The sequence below is a fragment of the Phyllobates terribilis genome, unplaced genomic scaffold (assembly GCF_046119375.1).
Source record: "Phyllobates terribilis strain yellow unplaced genomic scaffold, ASM4611937v1 Scaffold_10__3_contigs__length_209671492, whole genome shotgun sequence".
NCBI lineage: Eukaryota > Metazoa > Chordata > Amphibia > Anura > Dendrobatidae > Phyllobates > Phyllobates terribilis.
Window position 1 is genome coordinate 166,805,493 of NW_027362770.1, and position 21,872 is coordinate 166,827,364.

General features: G+C 38.1%; 1 protein-coding gene across 5 annotated transcripts in view; it reads right to left on the reverse strand.

The window, feature by feature from the left end:
* FGD4 (FYVE, RhoGEF and PH domain containing 4) overlaps positions 1-21,872 on the reverse strand; it is a 217,600-nt gene that overhangs the window by 81,115 nt on the left and 114,613 nt on the right. For 4 of the 5 annotated variants that reach the window (XM_073650086.1, XM_073650088.1, XM_073650090.1 and 1 more), the window contains exons 2-5: positions 16,865-17,029; positions 10,588-10,756; positions 6,547-7,321; positions 4,045-4,131 (exon numbers count right to left, since the gene is read on the reverse strand). In XM_073650086.1, the coding sequence (XP_073506187.1) occupies positions 4,045-4,131; positions 6,547-7,321; positions 10,588-10,756; positions 16,865-17,029 (1,196 nt within the window). Of the gene's footprint in view, positions 1-4,044; positions 4,132-6,546; positions 7,322-10,587; positions 10,757-15,346; positions 15,483-16,864; positions 17,030-21,872 lie in introns of those variants that run through there. The other variant, XM_073650089.1, reaches the window with a different exon arrangement.

A 21,872-nucleotide genomic window follows, 5' to 3' on the forward strand; every position in this document is an offset into this window, starting at 1 on the left:
ATAGTAGTTATATTCTTGTACAGAGGGGCAGTATTATAGTAGATATATTCTTGTACATAGGGGGCAGTATTATAGTAGTTATATTCTTGTGTATAGGGGGGCAGTATTATAGTAGTTATATTCTTGTACATAGGGAGCAGTATTATATTAGATATATTCTTGTACATAGGGGCAGTATTATAGTAGTTATATTCTTGTACATAGGGGGCAGTATTATAGTAGTTATATTCTTGTACAGAGGGGCAGTATTATAGTAGATATATTCTTGTACATAGGGGCAGTATTATAGTAGTTATATTCTTGTGTATAGGGGGGCAGTATTATAGTAGTTATATTCTTGTACATAGGGAGCTGTATTATAGTAGTTATATTCTTGTACAGAGGGGCAGTATTATAGTAGATATATTCTTGTACATAGGGGCAGTATTATAGTAGTTATATTCTTGTACATAGGGGGCAGTATTATAGTAGTTATATTCTTGTACATAGGGGCAGTATTATAGTAGTTATATTCTTGTACATAGGGAGCAGTGTTATAGTAGTTATATTCTTGTGTATAGGGGGCAGTATTATAGTAGTTATATTCTTGTACATAGGGAGCTGTATTATAGTAGTTATATTCTTGTACATAGGGAGCAGTATTATAGTAGATATATTCTTGTACATAGGGGCAGTATTATAGTAGTTCTATTCTTGTACATAGGGGCAGTATTATAGTAGTTATATTCTTGTACAGAGGGGCAGTATTATAGTAGATATATTCTTGTACATAGGGGCGGTATTATAGTAGATATATTCTTGTACATAGAGCAGTATTATAGTAGTTATATTCTTGTACATAGGGGCAGTATTATAGTAGATATATTCTTGTACATAGGAGCAGTATTATAGTAGATATATTCTTGTACAGAGGGGCAGTATTATAGTAGATATATTCTTGTACATAGGAGCAGTATTATAGTAGTTATATTCTTGTACATAGGGGGCAGTATTATAGTAGATATATTCTTGTACATAGGAGCAGTATTATAGTAGTTATATTCTTGTACATAGGAGCAGTATTATAGTAGTTATATTCTTGTACATAGGAGCAGTATTATAGTAGTTATATTCTTGTACATAGGAGCAGTATTATAGTAGTTATATTCTTGCACATAGGAGCAGTATTATAGTAGTTCTATTCTTGTATATAGGAGCAGTACTATAGTAGTTATATTCTTGTACATAGGAGCAGTATTATAGTAGTTATATTCTTGTACATAGGGGGCAGTATTGTAGTAGTTATATTCTTGTACATAGGAGCAGTATTATAGTAGTTATATTCTTGTACATAGGGACAGTATTCTAGGAGTTATATTCTTGTACATAAGGGGTAGTATTCTAGCAGTTATATTCTTGTACATAGGAGCAGTATTATAGTAGTTATATTCTTGCACATAGGGGCAGTATTATAGTAGTTATATTCTTGTACATATGGGGCAGTATTATAGTCGTTATATTCTTGCACATAGGGGCAGTATTATAGTAGTTATATTCTTGCACATAGGGGCAGTATTATAGTAGTTATATTCTTGCACATAGGGGCAGTATTATAGTAGTTATATTCTTGTACATAGGGAGCTGTATTATAGTAGTTATATTCTTGTACATAGGGAGCAGTATTATAGTAGTTATATTCTTGTACATAGGAGGCAGTATTATAGTAGTTATATTCTTGTACATAGGAGCAGTATTATAGTAGTTATATACTTGTACAGAGTGGCAGTATTATAGTAGATATATTCTTGTACATAGGGGCAGTATTATAGTAGTTATATTCTTGTACATAGGGAGCAGTGTTATAGTAGTTATATTCTTGTGTATAGGGGGGCAGTATTATAGTAGTTATATTCTTGTACATAGAGAGCTGTATTATAGTAGTTATATTCTTGTACATAGGGGGCAGTATTACAGTAGTTATATTCTTGTACAGAGGGGCAGTATTATAGTAGATATATTCTTGTACATAGGGAGCTGTATTATAGTAGTTATATTCTTGTACATAGGGAGCAGTATTATAGTAGATATATTCTTGTACATAGGGGCAGTATTATAGTAGTTATATTCTTGTACATAGGGGGCAGTATTATAGTAGTTATATTCTTGTACAGAGGGGCAGTATTATAGTAGATATATTCTTGTACATAGGGGCAGTATTATAGTAGTTATATTCTTGTGTATAGGGGGGCAGTATTATAGTAGTTATATTCTTGTACATAGGGAGCTGTATTATAGTAGTTATATTCTTGTACAGAGGGGCAGTATTATAGTAGATATATTCTTGTACATAGGGGCAGTATTATAGTAGTTATATTCTTGTACATAGGGGGCAGTATTATAGTAGTTATATTCTTGTACATAGGGGCAGTATTATAGTAGTTATATTCTTGTACATAGGGAGCAGTGTTATAGTAGTTATATTCTTGTGTATAGGGGGCAGTATTATAGTAGTTATATTCTTGTACATAGGGAGCTGTATTATAGTAGTTATATTCTTGTACATAGGGAGCAGTATTATAGTAGATATATTCTTGTACATAGGGGCAGTATTATAGTAGTTCTATTCTTGTACATAGGGGCAGTATTATAGTAGTTATATTCTTGTACAGAGGGGCAGTATTATAGTAGATATATTCTTGTACATAGGGGCGGTATTATAGTAGATATATTCTTGTACATAGAGCAGTATTATAGTAGTTATATTCTTGTACATAGGGGCAGTATTATAGTAGATATATTCTTGTACATAGGAGCAGTATTATAGTAGATATATTCTTGTACAGAGGGGCAGTATTATAGTAGATATATTCTTGTACATAGGAGCAGTATTATAGTAGTTATATTCTTGTACATAGGGGGCAGTATTATAGTAGATATATTCTTGTACATAGGAGCAGTATTATAGTAGTTATATTCTTGTACATAGGAGCAGTATTATAGTAGTTATATTCTTGTACATAGGAGCAGTATTATAGTAGTTATATTCTTGTACATAGGAGCAGTATTATAGTAGTAATATTCTTGTACATAGGAGCAGTATTATAGTAGTTATATTCTTGTATATAGGAGCAGTATTATAGTAGTTATATTCTTGCACATAGGAGCAGTATTATAGTAGTTCTATTCTTGTATATAGGAGCAGTACTATAGTAGTTATATTCTTGTACATAGGAGCAGTATTATAGTAGTTATATTCTTGTACATAGGGGGCAGTATTGTAGTAGTTATATTCTTGTACATAGGAGCAGTATTATAGTAGTTATATTCTTGTACATAGGGACAGTATTCTAGGAGTTATATTCTTGTACATAAGGCGTAGTGTTCTAGCAGTTATATTCTTGTACATAGGAGCAGTATTATAGTAGTTATATTCTTGCACATAGGGGCAGTATTATAGTAGTTATATTCTTGTACATAGGGGCAGTATTATAGCAGTTATATTCTTGTACATAGGGGCAGTATTATAGTTGTTATGTATAGGGAGCAGTATTATAGTAGTTATATTCTTGTACATAGAGGCAGTATTATAGTAGTTATATTCTTGTACATAGGGGGCAGTATTATAGTAGTTTTATTCTTGTACATAGGAGCAGTATTATAGTAGTTATATTCTTGTACATAGGGGGCAGTATTATAGTAGTTATATTCTTGTACATAGGGGCAGTATTATAGTAGTTATATTCTTGTACATAGGGGCAGTATTATAGTAGTTTTATTCTTGTACATAGGAGCAGTATTATAGTAGTTATATTCTTGTACATAGGGGCAGTATTATAGTTGTTATATATAGGGAGCAGTATTATAGTAGTTATATTCTTGTACATAGGAGCAGTATTATAGTAGTTATATTCTTGTACATAGGGGCAGTATTATAGTTGTTATATATAGGGAGCAGTATTATAGTAGTTATATTCTTGTACATAGGAGCAGTATTATAGTAGTTATATTCTTGTATATAGGGGCAGTATTATAGTAGATATATTCCTGTACGCAGTTCATCATTACCTGCAGTAGCTCCAGCCTGCTGACGTACGCTCGTTCCGTCTGTAGAAGTTCATTGGCGATATTGTGAAGTTTCTGCTCGTTTGTCTCCTAAGGAAATAGATCACGAGATTTTACACAGCGGCCGGACACAAGGGCAATACTTCCAAACAGATTCTCAGAGAGGAGGTGATCTGACATGTACTTGGCTTTCCTAATGATAATTCACAAGCCACAGGAATTCGGATTGTGATTGTTAAATACTCTGCTCCCATGCAGGAGGGGATGACAACCACTAGTGGGCGCCATTACAGATGCAATCAAAATTGTCAGCCAGCTTCCTATTTAGCGTATCTGCCCCGTCTTTCTGTAGTAACATGGAGTATAGGAAGATTTTGCTGTATAACAAGTGAGAGTTTTTAGCACTTGTTTGGAGGTCAAAACTTGGCTTTTAATCTCAGAAATGTATAAAATCCCAAATTTTGACCTTCAAACAACTGCTAAATAAATTCTATTCATAAACATAATTTCATGTGTTGCATAAATAATGCCGCCAAACAGTGCCAAATAATACAACCGTTACAGTGTTGGCTTTGAATCCCAGAAATGTATAAAATCCCAACACTGTAACAGTTGTGTTATTTGGCACTGTTTGGCGGCATCATTTACGCATGAACAAAAAATTTTTAGCACTTGTTTGAAGGTCAAAAATTGGGATTTTATACATTTCTGGGATTCAAGGCTAACACTGTAACGGCTGTATTATTTGGCACTGTTTGGCGGCATTATTTATGTATCAGATGAAATTGTGTACATGAATAAAAATGTTTGATCACTAGTTTGAATATCAAAACTTGGGATTTTATACATTTCAGGGATTCAAAGCCAGCACTAACAGTTGTATTATCTGGCACTGTTTGGCGGCATTATTTATCTATGCAGTCTATGAAATAGTGTTCATGAACAGAATTTTTTGTCAAAAACTGGGATTTTATACATTTTGGGGATTAAAAGCCAACACTGTAATAGTTGTATTATCTGGCACTGTTAGGCGGCATTATTTATGCAGTACATGAAATTGTGTTAATTTCTCTCCTTTAAAAAAAAATTTATTTAATGGGATTTGAAGAGGGGAAAATTCAAGTTCTAGCGCCCCAGTGTGACTTTAATTCTATATATGTAAGTCACCACCTCTGACCCCAGACATTATATTGATTATTATGGTCTAAGTGCCCCCCCTCACCCCACCACCACTACAACTCTCATCATTGTATGGGGATGTTACACTATTCGGATAATCCTGCATTGAGTAGTTCTACTTGACAAGCTCAGCTCTGCTACATCTCACTTGTCTTCTATTACGGCACCTGCCGCACTTATACAAGACGTTCGCTAATAAGAGAGGACATGATTTTCTTTTTTTTTCCCCCTCTCTCCAGTGTTACGGGGGTTTTTTTGACAGCAGAGACAGAGGATCACAGATAATTAATCTCTACGGTACGCAGCGCACCGCCAATTACCGCAGTCAGCCACTCAGCATGTCCTATATTCTGCAGGCTGTATTTTCTGCAGTGGGTGTGGGGGGGGGGGATTTCTAGCCTTCTGCCCGGGAATCACATAAAATATAATTGGACACCCCCAAAATTAAAACCAATGTGATATCACACACCTACCATAGTACTGGAGGTTTGTTCATCCAGTCTAGATGTAACATAAATCTCTCGTCTAGACTGATACAATATAACAGTCAACAGAAAATTCATTAGCAACATATGTTCTCTAATTACAGATAATTAAAGGGTTAATCCAGTCTTCATAGATGAATATTGTATTGGATAGAGCTTGTAAAAACAAGCACTTTTGCAATTTACTGTTTATTAAAATTTACAGCCGTTCTTGAGTTATTAACACTTTTCTTTTTGTTTACAGCTCGTTGCCTTGGACACCGACCACCACTGCTGTCTATTTTATAAGCACTGCACTGAAGCTGACCGGGGATTTTGGATTTAACAGCACGCTCCAGCTTCAAAACAGCGCTTACAAGCTCAGCACGAAAGAGATTATACGCAACGCGCATGTTTTTCTGACTAGCAGCGGTGGTCGGTCTCCTAGGCAACGGGACATAAACAAAATAAAAATGTTAATATCTCAAGAACGGCTGAAAATTTTAACATGCTGTAAATTGAAAAATTGCTTGTTTTTACAAGTACTATCCGACAACACCCATTTGTGAAGACGGGAATAACCCCTTTAAATGACCTCTTCATAGGAAAGGTCATCAATATCAGTTCGGTGGGGGTCAAACAACAGCTGATTGGGGGGGTGCAGTGTTTTGGATCCTATCAATATGATGTTGATGACCTATAGATACTGGTGCTCTCGGGAAAAAAAAAAAATGTTATTTACAGCATTCTGTGGATCCTGGTGGTCTAGGGCAGACAACTATCTAGGGGGACGGTTACATTTTACATTCTTAGTGGTCTCAGTGACTCCCGAATCAACGACAACCCAGGTTGCGGTACGTACCTTGACGTCTTCGGACTGACTTGACTTGGACATGATACTGGTGTTGTCTTCGAGATCGTTCTCCTCAGACGAGAGTCTACTGGGGGGCTCCGTTTCTTGGTAGCCTGCATTGATTATTCCCTTATGACTCGGTTGTCCATTTTTACCCCTGGAGGTTTGGGGTCCTTCTCCATTCAAAAGGTTCTGTTCTGTCTCTTCATGTGAAGGAGATGAGGCTTGGTCGGTGGAAGGTCCATGAGAAGAAGTCGGTGTATCTTTAGGATAAGTCTGTGTGTCCATAGGTGGAGAACACTGGGAATTTGGAGGTGTTGGTCCTCTTGGACCACGAATGGGCAATCTTTGAGGTGATGGATCTCTTAGACCATGAGTGGGTGATCTTTGAGGTGATGAATCTCTTGGACCATGAGTGGGTGATCTTTGAGGTGATGGACCTCTTGGGCTATGAATTGGTGATCTTTTAGGTGATGGACCTCTTGGAGCACGAATGGGCGATCTTGGAGTTGGAAGTTCTTGTGCTTTTGAAGAAAGGAACTGAGTCTCTATCTTATTCCCATGAGAGGGTGGTTCATCTGTTTCGTTGTATTCTTCCTGGTCGGGGTCTATTACGCCATTGTGTTTTGGTTTTGGTTCTTCCATATCGACCTCTACACTTACTGACTGTTTTAGGAGAAGGGGATGCTCGGTAAATGGCCTCGGTTGGAGAATGACTTTAGTTACAGTCCGGTGGGTCAGTCCATTATTCTGTTCTGGGTTTTCTTTTCTGGTCTCACCTGGGCTGGAAAACACAAACATATCCCATACTGGTTACTCATTACTGGCTCCATTGTCTTAAAGGGAAGGTGTAGTCAGAAAAATGACCTATTGTATCAATCATGTTTATTTGCTACGAGTATTTTTTTTCAGATCTGTATATACAGTAGATAACACAGGATCCACCATAGGTGATGTCACAGCTCACCTCCTCCTCCTCCTGTACAATGACTGATAACACCTCTATATACAGTAGATAACACAGGATCCACCATTCACAATAGGTGCTGTCACAGCTCACCTCCTCCTCCTCCTGTACAATGATAACATCTCTATACAATAGATAACACAGGATCCACCATTTACAATAGGTGATGTCACAGCTTACCTCCTCCTCTTGTACAATGACTGATCTATATACAGTAGATAACACAGGATCCACCATTCACAATAGGTGATATCACAGCTCACCTCCTCCTCCTGTACAATGACTGATAACACCTCTATATACAGTATATAACACAGGATCCACCATTCACAATAGGGGATGTCACAGCTCACCTCCTCTCCCTCCTGTACAATGACTGATAACACCTCTATATACAATATATAACACAGGATCCACTATTCACAATAGGGATGTCACAGCTCACCTCCTCCTCCTCCTGTACAATGATTGATAACACCTCTATATACAGTAGATAACACAGGATCCACCATTCACAATAGGTGCTGTCACAGCTCACCTCCTCCTCCTCCTCCTGTACAATGATAACATCTCTATACAATAGATAACACAGGATCCACCATTTACAATAGGTGCTGTCACAGCTCACCTCCTCCTCCTCCTGTACAATGATAACACCTCTATACAATAGATAACACAAGATCCACCATTTACAATAGGTGATGTCACAGCTTACCTCCTCCTCTTGTACAATGACTGATCTATATACAGTAGATAACACAGGATCCACCATTCACAATAGGTGATATCACAGCTCACCTCCTCCTCCTGTACAATGACTGATAACACCTCTATATACAGTATATAACACAGGATCCACCATTCACAATAGGGGATGTCACAGCTCACCTCCTCTCCCTCCTGTACAATGACTGATAACACCTCTATATACAATATATAACACAGGATCCACTATTCACAATAGGGATGTCACAGCTCACCTCCTCCTCCTGTACAATGATTGATAACATCTCTATATACAGTAGATAACACATGATACAACATTCACAATAGGTGATATCACAGCTCACCTCCTCCTCCCTTCACAATGACCTTTGCACACACTCATTAGATGCTTCGGAAAGGGGAGGAGTCTGATTATTGCTGCTAATGTACATGTGCAGCTTAAAAAAAACAAGGGCCATTGTGAAACTTGCAAGATTTCTAATTTTTATTCTTAATATAGATCATGCTATGGAAAAAAGATGTTTTTGTCTTTTTACAACTTAAGAACCTGATTTAAACAACTGGTCATTTTCTGATGACACCGTCCCTTTAAGGAGGCCATACGCCGTAAAACTATGTGGAATAAACTTCCAGACTCTCTTAACTCTTCTCTGATAGATGATGGCCACAGAGAAAGAATGGAAATGATCCTTTATTCTTTGGGAACATAAGCTGCTGCCAGGGCTGTCTGGCAGCGACTAACTCCACTTTTCCACTGAAAACCCATGCGTGCTCAGCTTAAGAGAGCATGCATCTGTTTTCAATGGCATCGACCTATCTCCTTTAAGAACAAATAATCGGGATGTGTATGATGGGTGAAGAGGTTGGGAGTAGTAGCTGTTGAGCAAAAATGTATATGATCAGACCACCTTTGACTCAATTTTCTTTCTGTCCTTAAAGGGTCATATTTTTTCTGGAAATAACACCACCCCTGTCTATAGGCGGACTCTGGTAATGCAGTTCAGCTCCATTTATTGAAATGGATATGAGCTGCAGTACCAGCTTCAGCCTTTAGTCAGGGGTGGCGCTGTTGTTGGAAAGAAAATCATGTTTTTCTAAACTCAGACAACCCCTTTCCGTGTGGATAGCTTGGTACCTGATACTCTAAAGCTCAAGACCCCCTTATATATATACTCAAGACCCCCCCGTAAAACACTATGACGGATTATTTATATCTAGTCGCATGGTTACAGAATACACGCTGCTATGTCCTTTGGCACGGAGCCGCACGTCCATGTGCGCTCTACAATGATTCATCACACCCTGACACACAGGAATAAGATTTCTGCAAAGGAAACGGTCTGTATCCAGGTGCTAAGACACCACTAAAAGGGAAAGGCCTCAAAAGGAAGACATGGGCTCTTCCTCAACCCCACCTAGAGGTCAGCACATGTAGAGAGGAAGGGACTCGCGGAGAACAAGGATATGCACAGAGTAGCCGGCCAAGGATAATGAACATCATAACCCATAACCATAACTTATAATTGTTACATAAGTAGGAGGGCACGGGTTAAAGGGATTGTAGAGACCATCTTCTTGGGATAAAGACATTAAAGAGATAGAATTGCTGATCTTGAAAAGGAGCTTTGTGATCCAGAACGATGGGTTATTACACAGTTATTAGGGTTCAAAGATTAATATCTGGATCGATTATTCCGTTAAAGCTGGTGGCGCTGTTGCATTGGTGTCCATGAAAGGATTTGTGGTCAAAAGGGGTATTGCAGGTGATCAACTCCTCCCCTTCAAAAATTTAATTAATACAAATCGTAATTTAATGGGAATGTGAATCAGAAAATGAAAATATGGTTTTTATGTTCTATGTATTTTTCCTAAATTTTTGACAATTTTTTTTGTTTATCCAATTAACAAATTAGTAACTTTTTTAGATATTTCCTGTCCTTTCAGAAAGCGTTTTCAACAGTCTCATTATCATCAGAGGCCGGATTATAATGACAGGTTACAGCTCTTTACCCCGTTGATAACACAGGATCCACCAATCACAAATGTCACAGCTCCTCCTTCCTTCACAATGATCTTTGCACACGCTCATTATATGCGTCAATACAAAAGATAGGGGAGGAGTCTGTTCATTGCCGCTAATGTACATGTGTTTCCTGAAACAATAAGATGTTAGAGTCTAAAAAAGCCCCAGTGGCCGGTGTGAGTATTGCAAGATTTCAATTTTTATTTATTTTTTTTAAAAAGCAAGAAAAAAAAAAAAAACAGTGATGCAGACAAAAAAAAAAAAAACACATTCATAATTTTTTTTTATCAAATAAAAAATAAACAAACCAGATTTAACTTCCGAACATACTGACCTGCTGCCTTCAAATCGGCTGATGAGATCAGAGATCTTGCTGGACTTCTCCCCTAGTGGAGGTGTACCCTCATCCATCCTAGGCCGGCCCCGAGGAAAGGTCCTCCAGTTAGGGTTATGGCTCTTGTTTGGTGATGGGGAGGGTGACAAATCCGTAGGCTTTGGAGGTACTGTCACAAATAAAGATAAAAATCAGTATGAGCCACCCAGGGAGGTAAAAATGTGAAAAGTAAAATTCTTGCTGCTGGCACCTACCACTAGGAGGAGCTCAATGCATACATATACAATTTCAATTTAATATGTATGAAGAGAGCTCCCCCTAGTGGAAGCTGCTGGCAGCCAGAGAACAATTTCCGAAAATATGTAAACATATAGGTCTTCATATCATCTGTATATACACAAAATGATAGTTTTTTTTACATTCTTGCCAAAAAAAAAAAATCAACATTATTTAAAAAGTTGCAATCAACTGCAATCAGTCTTTTACAAAGCTCTGGAGGAATTTTGACCACTTATCTTTTTCAAAATTGTTGTAATTCAGCCACATTGGAGGGTTTCCGAGCATGAACCGCCTTTTTAAAGGTCATGACAAAGCATCTCAACCGGATTAAGGTCAGGACTTTGACTAGGCCACTCCAAAGTCTTAATTTTGTTTTTCTTAAGCCATTCAGACGTGGACTTGCTGGTGTGTTTTGGATCATTGTCCTGCTCCATAACCCAAGTGCGCTTCAGCTTGATGTCACAAACAGATGCCCGGACATTCTCCTTTAGGATTTTTAGGTAGACCGCAAAAGTCATGGTTCCATTTACCACAGCAAGTCTACCATGTCCTGAAGTAGCAAAAACAGCCCCAGACCATCACACTACCACCACCATATTTTACTGTTGGTATGAGGTTCCTTTTCTAAAATGCTGTGTTACTTCTATGCCAGATATAATGGGACATACACCTTCCAAAAAGTTAAACTTTTGTCTCATGACTGCAGAGAATATTGTCCCAAAAGTCTTGGCGAGCATCAAGATATTTTCCAGCAAAACTGAGACGAGCCTTATGTCCTTTTAGCTCAGCAGTGGTTTTCGTCTTGGAACTCTGCCATGCATGCCACTTTGCCCAGTCTTTCTTATGGTGGAGACATGAACACTAACCTTAACTGAGGCAAGTGAGGCCTGCAGTTCTTCAGATGTCATTGTGGGGTCTTTTGTGACCTCTTGGATGAGTCATCGCGGTGCTCTTGGGGTAATTTTGGTTGGCCGGCCACTCCTGGGAAGGTTCACCACTGTTCCATGTTTTCTCCATTTGTGGATAATGGCTCTCACTGTGGTTCGCTGGAATCATAAAGCTTTAGAAATGGCTTTATAACCTTTTCCAGACTGATAGATCTCCGTTACTTTGTTTCTCATTTGTTACTGAACTTCTTTGGATGGCAGCATGATGTCTAGATTTTGAGGAACTTTTGGTCTACTTCACTTTGTCAGGCAGGTCCTATTTAGATGATTTTTTGAAAGAGAACAGGTGTGGCAGTAATCAGGCCTGTGTGTGGCTAGGGAAATTGCACTCAGCTTCCCAAACACGTGATAAACAACAGTTAATTTATGTTTTGGGGGTGGGCAATCACTTTTTCACACAGGGCCCTGTAGGTTTGGATTTCTTTTTCCCTTAATAATAAAATACCTTCATTTAAAAACTGCATTTTGTGGTTACTTGTGTTATCTCTGTCTAATATTTACATTTGTTTTGTGATCTGAAACATTTAAGTGACAAACATGCAAAAGAATAAGAAATCAGGAAGGGGGCAAACACTTTTTCACGGGACTGTATAGTGAGGAGGTCTCCATATATTTTATTATGAGAATGAACCCTGTAAAACTCCAGATGGTGTCTTGTTACGATCAGGGATTGGTTTCCTTTCTTCATAAGCGCCTGACGACAAATTTATTAAATGCCTCGATCAAAATCTTTTCCTTTCTCTGGACCTTAACATAAGAGGCAATAAAAGGAGCCCGCTGCACCAGCAGACCTCAGTAAAAGGCCAGCGAGAGGAAATGGCACCCCTCCCAGGACTATGAATAATGATTTAAAAATATTTCTCTATGGTGACGTAGTAAAAATATAAAAGGTGTCAAGATAACGGTATGTGATCTGTAACCATGATAAAGACACTCAAATACAAGTGTCGTCCAGTCATTACATAATTATACACACATATTACTAGATGTACAGGTACTGGATAGACCAATCAGTGCAACCAGATTTTATTGAACTTTACACATAACTAATGCCACCATTTAGTACATATAAATAATACTGCAATGCTATAAAACATAGCTAATGCCACCAGACAGTACACATATAATGATTATGCATTATAAACAAAATACCACCATGTAGCACACATAATGCTACTATGCTATATACATGACATACAAAACAGTTCGCATGACTGATGCTTCCATACCATAATCATAACTAATGCTACCGAACAGTACACAATAATAATGCTTCCATAGTATGATCATAACTAATGCCACCAAACAGTACACATAAATAATGCTTCCATAGTATGATCATAACTAATGCCACCAAACAGTACACATAAATAATGCTTCCATACTATGATCATAACTAATGCAACCAAACAGTACACATAAATAATGCTTCCATACTATGATCATAACTAATGCAACCAAACAGTACACATAAACAATGCTTCCATACTATGATCATAACTAATGCCACCAAACAGTACACATAAATAATGCTTCAATGCTATAAACCTAATATTACACAATAGTACACATAACTAATGGTTCCGTATTATAAACATAATACTACCAAATGGTATACATAAATAATGGTACAAAGCTATTTACATGACACGCTACCAAACAGAACACAATAATAATTCTTCCATAGTATGATCATAACTAATGCCACCAAACCGTACGCATAATGGTTCTATACTATAAACATAATACTACCACAAAGTACATATAAATAATGCTACAATGCTATTTACATGACATTCCACCAAACAGTTCACAATAATAAATGCTTCCATAGTATGAACATAACTAATGCCTCAAAATAGTACACATAAATAATGCTTCAACGCTATAAACCTAACATTACACAATAGTACACATAAATAATGGTTCCGTATTACAAACATACTACCAAATAGTATGCATAAATAATGCTACAAAGCTATTTATATGACACGCTACCAAACAGAACACAATAATAATTCTTCCATAGTATGATCATAACTAATGCCACCAAACCGTACGCATAATGGTTCTATACTATAAACATAATACTACTACATAGTACACAAATTATGCTACGATGCTATTTTACATGATATGCCACCAAACACTACACAATTATTATGGTTTTACACCATAATCATAACTAATGCTACACATAAATAATGCTTCCATACCATAATCATAACTAATGCTACACATAAATAATGCTTCCATACCATAATCATAACTAATGCAAACAGTACACATAAATAATGTTTCTATACTATAATCATAACAAATGCCACCAAACAGTACATAATAATAATACTTCCATAGTATGAACATAACTAATGCCAAACAGTACACATAAATAATGCTTCCATGCTATAAACCCAATAGTACACATAAATAATGGTTCCGTATTATAAACGTACTACCACATGGTATACATAATGCTACAATGCTATTTACATGACATGCCACCAAACAGTACACTATAATAATGCTTCCACAGTATGATCATAACTAATGCCACCAATCAGTGCACATAAATAAAGCTTCCATACTATACATATAACAAATGGTTAGTTTCATGCTTGTACCATTTCCACTCTGACTCCTTACAGTCTCACAGATAAGGAAGCTGGTGCAGACAGACACAAGATCACATTCCTAAGTAATCACATCGCTGGCAGCCCCAGGTCTGTCTACAGAGATTAGTGTCCATATGGATGTATAAAGCTCCAGGACGGTATAAAGTTCAGCTGGCGGTATACATTAGACTAATGTCGGCTGAATCTGCCGATATGGACAGGTTCAGCTGACGGTCTAATGTGCATGAGGGCGACATAACTAACGGCTTTATACAGTACACAACTAATTCCACCATAAACAATTCTGCCACACAATACACAACTAATGCCACTATACAGTGTAAATAAAAAATGCCGTACTACTACACACATAACTAATGCCACAATACTGTGCACACAAATACTGCAATGATATATCCAACTAATGCCATGATATAGTATACATAAACAATGCCGTCATACTATAGACATAACTGATACCACTATATAATACACATAAACAACACTGTCATACTATGCCCATAACTAATACCACCATACGGTGCTAATAAATAATGAAGTCACTTAACTAATGCACTAAACAGTACACATAATGTATATGCAACAAATGCCACCAGATACTACACATAAATAATGCAGCCATGCTACATACATAACTAGTACCGCCATATAGTATACATAAATACCTCTGCTATTCTTTAAAACTAAACGGCTACTTTACAGTATACAGTTTGTACATGAGTGTATAGACACCTGTGTATACCCATAACTAATGCCTCCAAGCATAGTAAAAACTATATTGTAGCAGTGGAAGCCTTTACGGTATTATTTATAGTCAAATGTTTAAACCTCTGTATGAAATTGGAATGATCGCAATTCTTACCCTCCACCTAGAAAGATAAGCTGATCGCTACCCACCCAAACACCAGGAAACGGACACTGCAGATGCACATGGCTGACGGGGGACAGAGGATGCGTCCCTGTGTCCATATTTATTGCTGGATGTGACTATTACTTTTCGAGATTTCAATCTGTCCATGTACAGATGACAGCGCAAAGGTCAAACCTGTCCCTTCCTCCACCCTGCTGAGTCAGAGCCGTCCTGCTAAGGTGGAGCACACGGGTGCTAGTGTGTATGAGTGCCAAACATCAGAAAGGCTGCGTGCGCAGTGTAAGGTCACAAGATAATTGCGATGAATGACAAAGTTCTCTGGTCTGCATATCCTGTATATACACAAGATAAGGGATCGCAGAAATATTCCCTCCTCCTTGACTCCAAAATCAACTGTGATCCAGTCCAAACTGCATTTAAAGGGGATCTGTTACAATAATTGTTTTTACCTGGTGTAAACGCCGCTGTTCTCCTGAATCCGGCGAGGTCTTTCTTTTGTTCCTGCGCCTCTCCGTTCACGAGATACGGCCCCTTCTTCCCTGTATGTAGATTTACTAATTTTAGACAAGGGGGCGTCTTCTTAAGGACCACACCTAATTGGCTAAAATGCCTAAATATACTTACAGGAAAGAGGAGGCTGTATCTCAGGAATGGAGAGGCGCAGGAACAAACGAAAAACATCGCCGGATTCAGGAGAACAGTGACATTTACACCAGCTAAAAGCAATTATTTGTGAGAGGTCCCCTTTAAATTCAGACTGGTTCAGAGCGGATTTTGGAGTCAGTCACAAATAATTGTTGTTACCTGGTGTAAATGCCGCTGTTCTCCCGAATCTGGCGATGTCTTTCTTTAGTTCCTGCGCCTCTCCGTTCCCAAGATACGGCACCTTCTTCCCTGTATATAGATTTACTCATTTTAGACAAGTGGGTGTCTTCTTAAGGACCACACCTAATTGGCTAAAATGCCTGAATATACATACAGGAAAGAGCAGGCCATATCTCAGGAACAGAGAGGCGCAGGAACAAACGAAAAACATCGCCGGATTCAGGAGAACAGCGGCATTTACGCCAGATGCGAAATTTACATATTTATGATAAATAAAAAACTTACTTTTATAATACCTTTATCATTTATCTCAAGAAGTGTAATTTTTAAGAGAGAAGAGCCCATTCCTCGTTGGTTCAGTCCCAATTTTTACAACTCCTCTTTCTTTTACGATCTGTTAAAAGTATTATTACTGGGTGTTCAAACTTCCGGAGCCCTCAGGTGTCTACAGCATCGTAATCCCAACATAGGACATTCTCCATAAAATGTACAATAGGGTCAAGAGTAGCAGAATTCTTTATTCTTAGTTTAGGGAATGGTGGTGGTACCAGAGGTCAAAGTCACAATTAAAGGAGTATAAAAGAAAAAAGAAAATTGCTAGGGCACAAACCCAACCACTACAGTTCCAATAATTGGTGAGGGCTCAAGTGTTCCAGGGTCTCTAGGAGCCCCTTAAAAAAAAAAACACAGAAGAGGGCTGTAGAGCCACCATTACTTACATGTCGGCTTAGGACTTCTGCCTATGTTTCTGGAGAAATCCAGGCCTTTTACACCCACAGTGTAATCATTTTGCTTATGACTTCCGTCCTGCTCAACAAGTTGGTCTGTGCTGGTGGAGATCGGCTTCCAGCTGGGTAGGATGCGGGGACAGTGCACGCTGTTGCCTGCAAAACAATCAATTTAATGGATGAACTCACAACTGAAGAAGAGCCGATCATTAAGAATCTCATAGCAAAGTGGAAATTGTCTCTTCAGAGAGGAAGAGGACTTGAACTCTAGCGCCACCTATTGGAAGTAGCAATCCTAAAAGCTAATTTTGACCCTACAATGAGCTTTGCCACATGACTGAAGATAAAAGTCAAATCAGAATCTCAATTTACAGACACATGTTTCAGGCTGTTGCCACTCATCAGTGCTAAGTACGAGATCTGATTTGGCTGTATGAGAGGCCTCTGACTGGACTCTAAGGGGTAACCTTTCTCCTTGTGGAGAGTGACATGCCTGACATGCCTGGGTAAGGACACTTATGGACCATGCAATGCTCCTCTGGGAAATTAAATATTCAAATTGCCTCTTCAGAGAGGAAGAGGGCTTGAACTCTAGTGCCATCGTGTTAAGTAGCAATTCTAAAAGTCAATATTGACACTTGCCATGTGACTTAAGATCAAAGCCAAATCAGAATCTCAATTTGCAGACACGTGTTTCGGGGTGTTGCCACTCATCAGTGCGAAGAAAGATGTGATTTGGTGTCCAAGGAGTAACGTTTCTCCATGTGGAGAGTGACATACCAGGGTAAGGAGACTTATAGGCCGTGCAAAATGGTAAACTCTGATATTAGTTTCGAAGCTGATGAGATAGAACAAGGCAGGAGTAAACGGTGTAAAGGACTGATCACATACTAGTACATGTCTGTTTAGAGAACAGGAACAGTCAGCTTTATAAAAGATGTAAAAAAAATAATAATCTCATCATAGCAAATACACAGCAAGATGGCAATCTCGTAAATTACTATTTGTAGTCCATGCTGATGAGCTCCAACAGGAGTGAAACATTGATTATAGGGGAGATCACAACATAGTTCAATTCCATTAAGAAAACAAGATATGGTGAGCTGATCAATAATGTAACAAATAAAATTGCCTAGTCAACTTTTATAGTATTTTTTATTGTCCATGCTGATGAGATCTAACAAGGCTGAAACAGACTTTGTATCGGATAAATCGCGTCATAGTACAAGTCTGTTTAGAAAACAAGATAAGAAGATCTGATGAAAAAATGGAAATAAAAAAAAAAAATCTTATAGCAAAACGGAGAACTTCTAAAGTACTTTTTATAGTCAATGCTGATGAGATTCAACAAGGCTGAAACAGTCTATACGATAAATCAAATAATAGTATAAGTCTGTTTAGAAAAAAAAGAGAAGATCTGATCAAAAGTGTAAGAAAAAAATCAAATAGCAAATGCATAGCAAAATGTCAAACAACTACGGTACTTTCAAAGTTCTTGCTGATGAGAGGCAACAAGGGTGAAATAGACGAGTAGATAGGAGACATCATGGTGCACATGTGAATAGAAAACAAGAGAAGATCTCATCAAAAATATAAAAGAAAATCTGATAGTAAAATGGTAAAATCCTGTAGTACTTGTGAAGTCCATGCTGATGAGATTCAACAAGGGTGAAACAGTCTTTCTATCGGGATGATTAAATCATAGTACAAGACTATTTTGTAATGCTGGAAATTAACTACTATGTTACCAATGATGTACAGAGCAAAAAGGGAGCCACATATAGTTAAAAAAAACTGCCCCTATTAGGATGGCAGGAATTGCCACCCAAGACCAAATGGACTGGTGTTTAGTTGAACATGGCAGCTCCTCATGGGTGGGGCATCCTGCACAACTTCTTGCCACCCAAGAGCAACCTGGGGCTGGGAAGCCCAAGTCCAAAAGCCCATAGCATGTCCCTAATGTGTGTATGGTCTTGATGGCTACTATTCCAACTCACCTAGAGGTAAAAACTATAGTAATAGGATGGTGTCACTGCATAACTAGGCAGATCTGCCATTCATGACTCCAGGAAAGATGGGTGACAGCCGTACTTCAGGCCATATTGATTGTCGCCCAGTGCTAACATCAGATCTATAATTCACTGGAGAAACGTGCTTTATTATTTATGTCGCCGTTCTCCATGTGCATCATGCAATTAGCAGAGACAGTCTGTCCAAGCCTGACTCATCTCAGATAATGAGCGCTAATGTTCAGCCACACAGATTTTTCTTTATTTTTGTTTTTTTTTTGGCTTTTATTATTCTGCTTTTTTTTGCAAAATAGACTTTAAATTTGTCCAAAACGAGACGTCTGAGCGAAATTACCAAGACGTCAATGGGGACCGCAAAAATGGGAAAACATTCATTATGGGGAATTGGCAAAAAATTACAAATCGCCTTCTATCCTCAGTGTGAAAAATTGAGACAAGCAAAGGGTGCAAACGAGTCTCGGACCTTGGGGTTTCAGTGGACCCAAATTCCATAAGAAGACCTGGCAGGAGAAGTTCTGGTTCAGATTTTGCTCTAAGGTTCAGAAATTTTAAGTCCTGCATTTGTTGGACATCGATGTCTGTATATTCCATATTTAGAAGATATGTTACATATGGAAGCCACGTCACACCAAGGGACCCCACGAACCTTATTGACTAGCGCACCACATATCAGGACCTTCCGGGTGGACAGCACCAAAAGCCTAAGGTCCCAATACCCCAAATATTACGATAGGCATAGGCACGTCTTTATTTTTAACCCCAAAATTGGCAACTATGGAATAAGTGGAAATTCCCCATATTTTTCTTAAAGGGAATCTCTCACCAGATTTTTCCGAGACCAGCAGGATATAGGGGCCGAGACCCCCGATTCCGGTGATGTATCACTTGCTGTTCTGCATGCTGTCATTTTGATACAAATCACCGTTTTCTCTAGCAGTGTATAACCCCGCCCACATCACTGATTGGCTGCTCAGTGCTGATGGGCGGGGTTACACAGAACAAATTGACTAGGAGGCACGAGACACCTAGTCCTGTAGTGATAATCTCCTGCTGATAAAACACTGATTTTATTGAAACAGCCTATTAAGTGATACATCACTAGATTCAGGGTTTCAGCCGCTACTTCATACTGCTCTCAGATTACATAGGAAAATCTGCTGACAGATTCCCTTTAAAAGGTTGGACACTGGAAAAAAAAATAAATCTGGCAAAATAACAGTGCCGTAGAGTAGGAATCATTTGCATTCCGAAGGCAAGAATGTTGGAATAGGATATTTGTGGTCCATACATAGTGTCTCATGAATTAATAATCGGGCTTAAATCACATGCTAATGTCATAGACATGAAGGAAACGCCAACTTAGAAGGGAAAACCTCATTTCCACATGAGCAGACCCTTAGGCCAGCAATTTCCTATTTTATTTTTTCTACCCCCAGGAGATTGGAAAGATGCATTTTACAGTATATGGATAATGGCGGTCTCTTTGGGATTGTTAGACACGATCTATTCCCTCTCTCTGAATCAGCCTCCTGAATTATACATGAGCTTAGATGGTAGAAAAATCCACAGAGTTAAATAATGTAATTCCGCCTACCTGAAGTCACCACTAGAGGGAGCTCAGGAGCTTACTGCATACAGTATTATTATTGAGTTCTATGTATTACCAGTATGCAGTGAGAGAGGTTGAGCTCCCTCTAGTGGTGGCTGTAGGCACTTAATTTTGTAATTTTACTTAGTCAATGCAGAGGATTTATATTTTATACTTGGCAGAGTTAGATTAGAAAATTGTTCAGCACTGAATTATGGTTTAAACATGGACATTTCCTTTAAATTAAGCGGATATTAATGAGTCTCTTATTTATATCTGTTTCTGGATAAACATTTTTTTTTTTTCCTGGGACTGTTGCAATTATTTACAGATGTCATCCTTGTAAATTTGGGGCTGTCCTGGGCAGAAAATGGATGGGGTTTATAAAAAGTGGGCATTCTAATTTAGTCCTTCCACAATTGTTGGTAAGTTTGAACATGATTGCTATAATTTAATTTAAAGGGACGGGGATAAGTCACTACATAAGCAGAAATATTTACTATTCAGGTGACTGATAAAAGTTGGGTGACAACACCTCCCCCTTGTATAATATTAATGGTGGCCATAGTGGTTCTCACAAAATTGTACCAGATATTTATAGTTTACCCATGTCTTAACATGGTTGTTAAAAACTTTACTAAAAAAAGAGGAAGATGACTCAAAGGTCTATATTTACTACAGGTATTAATGTATCTTAAAGGGGACTTGTCACCAGGTCAAAAGTGGCCAGTTATTGCTCTTATTTTATTCCCTCTTTTCCCCTGAGTAACCAGTTTTTTATTTTTTGGAAATCCACCATACTGTTCCAAAGATATGAGCCTTTTAATTTGGTGGCAAGTTTATGATCTTTACAAAGGGGGCGTGGCTCACAAGGTAATTATGTAGCGCAGCCTAAAGACACACCCCTTACAATTCGGTTAGCACCGCCCTTTTTGCAAACGCCATAAAAAGTAGAGCTAGATAAAAAGGCTCATATCTCTGGAACCGTATGGCGGATTTGCAAAAAACAAAAAGCAAAATAGTCAGGAGAAGTGTGAAAATAAATTAAGAGCAAAAACTGGCCACTTTTGAACTGGTGACTGGTCCCCTTGAAAGACATACTAGTTATTATAACAGGCCGTACGGCTAAGATAAAGATATTTATAGCTTAAAATGTAAAAAAAATTCTAATATTTTGGACAAATTGTAAATAAAAAAATGTTTAAAAATCAGAATGAACAAGCCGACAATGACACAGCACCCCTAGTGGATGGGGATATAAAAACATTTCTATGAATTAGAAGGATCACAGTATAGGAAGGGATAGCATATACCAAAGGATATGGAGTCACTTTCTAATCAGTTGGGGTCCAAATGCCGAGACCCCGTCAGGGAGTGCAGA